At 36.9% G+C, this 5,228-nt stretch overlaps 1 protein-coding gene across 2 annotated transcripts; it reads right to left on the bottom strand.

The window, feature by feature from the left end:
* Positions 1 to 581: 581 nt before the first annotated feature.
* Positions 582 to 4,431, bottom strand: LOC18428237 (Protein kinase superfamily protein). 2 transcript variants are annotated; one of them, XM_006837273.4, is made up of 3 exons: positions 4,259 to 4,431; positions 2,625 to 4,138; positions 582 to 1,927 (listed from the first exon to the last, which is right to left on the bottom strand). In XM_006837273.4, the coding sequence occupies exons 2-3, from the start codon at positions 3,091 to 3,093 to the stop codon at positions 1,350 to 1,352; spliced, it is 1,047 nt and encodes a 348-aa protein (XP_006837336.1). In that variant the 5' UTR covers positions 3,094 to 4,138; positions 4,259 to 4,431; the 3' UTR covers positions 582 to 1,349. The 2 variants fall into 2 exon arrangements, with proteins under 2 accessions (XP_006837336.1, XP_088712335.1); XM_088856209.1 differs by having other exon boundaries at positions 2,625 to 4,431.
* Between the last annotated feature and the right edge of the window lie 797 nt (positions 4,432 to 5,228).

The following is a 5,228-nucleotide window of genomic DNA, read 5'->3' on the forward strand; positions in this document are numbered from 1 at the left end:
CTCTCAATAATTTATGCAAAATGTATCAAACTACACAATACGCAATTGAACCATTCAACATCTTACCCATAACTTTGATCTAATTTCAGATAGCCTATCATTCTTTTGATCAAACTTCAAAAAAGCCCAAATGAAGTTTTTTAATTTCTCAAATTAAACCTAGGGAAAGTGTTAAATAGATTCAACTCTTACGTTTATTTTGATAAATTTCCCGTTATTTATGTTGAAAATATTCCCTAATATGAAAGGAAGCGGTGAGCACAAGTCTGTAGCTTTACTTTAAAAAGAAAGGAACAACTCAAAACCTCATCAGAAAAAGCAATTCAAGAGATGAAACCACTGTGATGGCCTTGAAATGTACACCCCCTGCTGCCCCCACCCCACAAAAAATAAACAGAAAAGAAAAAAAGAGTAAAAAAGAAAGAAGATAATGACACTTGAAGCTGTAAATACTTTAATGGGGGTGATGCAATATTTTCAAGGCTTGAAATCTTTTTAAATCCCTAATTTTCAAGGTTGAGATCATCAATTGCATGGTTGCCAAGCACTAGAAGTTTTTTAATTGAGATTGGAGCTGTGGCTTTAAAAGGTCATGGCTCACGGCGATTCGCTAACCTTTTCCAATGTCAAAGGGCACTGTAGTTTTTTGCCTACATAAATAATATCTAACAGGTGCAGAAGTAGGAGAGTTTTAATAAATAAAAACAAACCCACCTTCAACGAGTTAAACTGCCCAAATTTAACTGATGTTTCCACTTGATTTGTTACAAAGAAACAGTAGCACGCTTGGCGATTCTTGTTACTATGCTCCAATGGCATGACTTAATTGCTGTAAATCATCTCGGTCAAATGTACGACTTGAATGAGTGGTTCTGATGATCCAAATCTTACTAGTGACATCCGATTGCTGAGAACGCCACACGAATCGACTCTTGTGAAAGACCACATTCAACAGTAAGTTTTTCATGAAAAGCAGAACCAGCTTCTCCCCATTTAAGCACCAAAGTTAGCTGCTTATCCATCCTTGGTTCCCTTTTTGTTCTGTGTTCATTACCATCACCTATGTTACCTGTTCACCTCCCCACCAACATCATCATCCTCACCACCTCCATCGCAAATCAGTTTGGTCATCATAGCCATGATCATGAAGATAACTATGTTGAAGATCCAAAATCACCACCACAATCATCATTATGATCACTAATTATGCTAGTTTTCTTTACGAACCCAAATATTCACACCCCAAATCATAATTGCAGTCACGATAATGGCGACAACGATGAACAAACCACAATCAATCTTTATCATGGTCATCATCATAATTGTTACAATGCGAACCGGCATAAGCCTCACACCGCAATCTCTTCGAGCCTCCGAATAATTTGCTTAATTTGTGGCCTCAAATATGGGGAAGGAGCACAACAGCTCATAGCCAACTGAAAGAATGCAAGCAATCCTTCTTCTCTTTTGGGATTCAAATCAGCAACTTTTCCTATCAAACCAGAGTCGAATATCTCCGAGACCCTCCTGTCTAGAATAGCGTTTTTCATGGTGGTAGGAAGATCAGAATAACCTCTATCCGATAACATGGGTTCTTTTCCAGTGAGAATTTCCAGAAGGATTATACCAAAACAATATATATCACTTTCTGTGGAAGCATCCTTCATCTTTATGAGCTCAGGGGCTTTGTAGCCTTGAGAAGTGAGAGATTCAAGGGCTTCCTGGTTTGCAGCTGGATTTAGGAGGAGATGGAGGCCATAGTCAGAGAGATAAGGCTTGTAATTCCAGTCAAGTAATATGTTTTTTGACTTGAGATTGCCATGGACAAGCGGCTTGTAAAAACCAGTGTGGAGATGGTCAAGTCCCTTGGCTATACCGATTGATATTTCACGGAGCTTTTCCCATGTTTTGAGTCCTTTGTTCCCACCTGCTTAAAAATTCCAGTTGTTACGTTAAACACAATGAAGAACTGATGTCTATGATTGGCCAACAATTTACGATCAACAATACCTCTCTCTCTCTCTCTCTCTCTCTCTCTCTCTCAGAAAAATAAGTACAAAGCGAGAAAACTGACTACCAAGATGAGAATGCAGGAAAATTTAAACAATAACACTGGAAAGTAGAAAACAAAGTTGCAGTTCAGGTTCTATCCATCCACGCAAAGAAAGAATAGGTAAAGGAATATAAATACTGAACAGAGTGACAGATAAGAAACAAAAACTTTCAGCCGTCCCAACCTTTAGTTCATTCTTACACCTCAAGTTTGCACCATGCTTGCCAAGACTTGTATTCTAAAGGACTAAGATGTCATTCAATTTAGAAAACCGAACAGCTTTTTATCAGTTTCAGTTCAGGCTATCTAGTAACCGAGTATGTAGGAAGAAAAATAACATAATAAAATGCATTTTAAGACACATTAGCAGCGTTGGCATGTAACAAAATGAATCAAAATGAATTTTCTGATAAAATAGTAGTCAGGATGCGTCTCTAAAAGCTGCTCTGAAATGTGGATATCTTGTGACTTCATTAAGTTGTAAACAATGTCACACAAAAGGTGCAAAAAGGGAAAGAAACAAGAACTGTTAAAAGAACAAAAAACAGAAAAATGATAAAGATGAGCTTACTTCGAATGAACTCTAAGAGAGTGCCTCTGATGAAGAAAGGATGAACAAGAAGCTTCTCTCCTCTGGGTCCCGAATAAAAAGCAAGAAGGGGGATCAGATTAGGATGCCTGATAAGACCCAGTTGCCTAATTGCAGGGACAACGTCTTTCTTGCACCTGGTACAAGCCGGACGAAGAAATCGAAGGAGTAATAGGGAGTTTTCTCTCTCTAGAGAGGCCTTATACACTGTTCCATAACTGGATTTTCCCACTACTTCTCCTTGTGCTTCCAATATGTCATGGATGGTTAGATTCTCACCCCCTGGGAAAGGGATCAACTCTTCAATCTCTTTCTCTTCTTCGATGCACTTAGCATTCTGAATATTTGGAGAGTTTTGCGATCTTTTACGACAAGCTCGAAGAGCAAACAAGACAGAGACCAGAACGAACACGGAGCCAGCTCCAATTAGAAATTTGATGAAACCTTGCATATTAAATATTTAATTTTAGGAATTAATACAAATATGGTTGTGCCGCAATTGATGATCTCTTTTCCTGATATTTGCTTCTACTCCTGGGTTCAGAGTAGGCCTAGGGGAAAATGAAGTCCAGAATTTCAAGCTAGAAAAACAGGGGTAACCCAAGGCATGGAATTTAGCATATGTGGGAGATCTGATTGATCTTGAATGTTTTTGGGTTTTCACTATAGGACTTGAACAAAGATTACTACTGCATAAATTACCTGCTGAGAACTCTAAAATGGCCAAAATTCACAAGGCATTTGAGAAGTATTTAACAGTCGTCCAACAAGGATTTCTATATAATAAAGGGAAACATACAAATCCTAGAGAGAGGAAATGCAACAGTCAAATGATCTGTAACCTTTCATGACTATAAAGTATAAACATGTAAAATGAATCTCCTCTTTGTTTTCATTCACTGAAGTTTCTTTAAGATCAACAGCAACTCAATTCAAGACCCCCCATTTGCCTAAACTGGTTACAGCTATATTCATCACCTTCAAATACCAGAGATCAGCTTAACTTTAACGAGGAGGCCTAGAACCCTTCCATTTCTGGAAACAGGGTTCAGGACCAAAAATGCATAACACTAAAATGGATCATTAAGTTCCACAAATGATCACAAAAGGAAAATAGCTTCCAAAACCCCAAATTTCAGAGGGTTTCCAGAAGATAAAGAACTTCTGAGCAATGCCCACATTTCAATCTATCAAGTTCACTGCCTTTATCAACAATCCAATCTCAAATTCAAGATTCTACAGTACCACAAGACGTCAACAATCCTCAATACCATATGAAATTCGTTTAGAAACCTTCCGATTCAAGTAACCTACACTTCCGTGAACAAGAATTCCTGGATTTGCAGGGAATAACTGAGCTCATTCTGAGCTCTAGAGGAAAGAAAGTATCAGATGCCTCATCAACTACAAGAAAATCTGACTTTTCAAAAAAGCTACCATTTTCAGTAAACTGGTAACAGATCTAACCTTTTCAGTAGCTCCCAATTCCAAGACCCCTATACAAAAATAAACCATTTCACATCAATGTCAGGGTTAACAGATTCAGGTGCCAATTCATGTATAATTCCCATGAAAATTCAAAAGTTTTCCATTTTTTAGAACGTTCAAGATCTTACCTCAGGTAATTGAGCTGCTAAGATTCTCAAACCCTAAGACTACGAGAGAGAGAGAGAGAGAGAGAGAGATTAAAAGTTCCTACAATTGGAAAATGCAAGACTGGTTTTTACAGTGGAGAGAGAACTTTAGAGCGAGAGAGTTTTAGAGAGAGAGTGAGAATTTTAGAGAGAATGGAGGAAAGCTTGGACTGACCGCATATATGTGTGCGGTGATGGTGGACAGATGACACGTGGCGATATATAATTTGCTGGATCCAGCAAAGCAAATTTTTGCAGATTGGTATTTTTTTGTTTTTAACTTGGATTATAAAATGTTTTTTTATATTAAATTTTTAAGCGGAAATCACGGAGAAATAAAATTCCGGCACCTCCTTTTCTCATGATTGTTTTGAAGGAGACACCTTACATTTGATAATAACGAAAATGCCCATCGAGTGTGTCATGATTAGGTATCGAAGTTTTTTCGCATATCAATTGACAATTTTAGTGTTCAAAAAATACATTAAAATCCATTAATTTTAGTGTTCAAAAAATACATTAGAATCCATTAATTTTAGTGTTCAAAAAATACATTAGAATCCATTAGAGTGAAAAAACCTCCCACGTCTAATTACATGAGACCTATATTTTATAATAACGAAAATACCCATCAAGTGTTTCATGATTAGGTATCGAAGTTTTTTCATATCAATTGACTGTTTTAGGGTTCAAAAAATACATTGAAATCAATTGGAGTGAAAAACCTCTCACCTCTAATTACATGAAGGTCTGATTTCAAGTGGAAATATTTTCATGATAATGAAAGTCAATATTTGCTAGCATACTAAATCCCCCTCGTATACTTCCTTTTTTTTTTTTTTTTTTAAGGTTCATCTGATCTTTGTTTAGGTTATTTTTAAATGTCCACCTCATAAATCCCTATTTTCATTTTGCCTCGAGATTTTCGTCACCCCTAAGAGTATATTATGCA

Source organism: Amborella trichopoda, chromosome 13 (genome assembly GCF_054954075.1).
Source record: "Amborella trichopoda isolate Santa Cruz 75 chromosome 13, AtrichopodaSantaCruz75HAP2 v2.0, whole genome shotgun sequence".
Classification (NCBI taxonomy): domain Eukaryota; kingdom Viridiplantae; phylum Streptophyta; class Magnoliopsida; order Amborellales; family Amborellaceae; genus Amborella; species Amborella trichopoda.

What these genes read in the sequence shown, in the direction of transcription:
- LOC18428237 (XM_006837273.4), bottom strand. Translation starts at nt 3,093, where the DNA reads ATGCAAGGTTTCATCAAATTTCTAATTGGAGCTGGCTCCGTGTTCGTT. An exon ending in TCTCTTAGAGTTCATTCGAA is followed by an intron (nt 1,928 to 2,624) that starts GTAAGCTCATCT and finishes ATTTTTAAGCAG; the next exon opens with GTGGGAACAAAGGACTCAAA.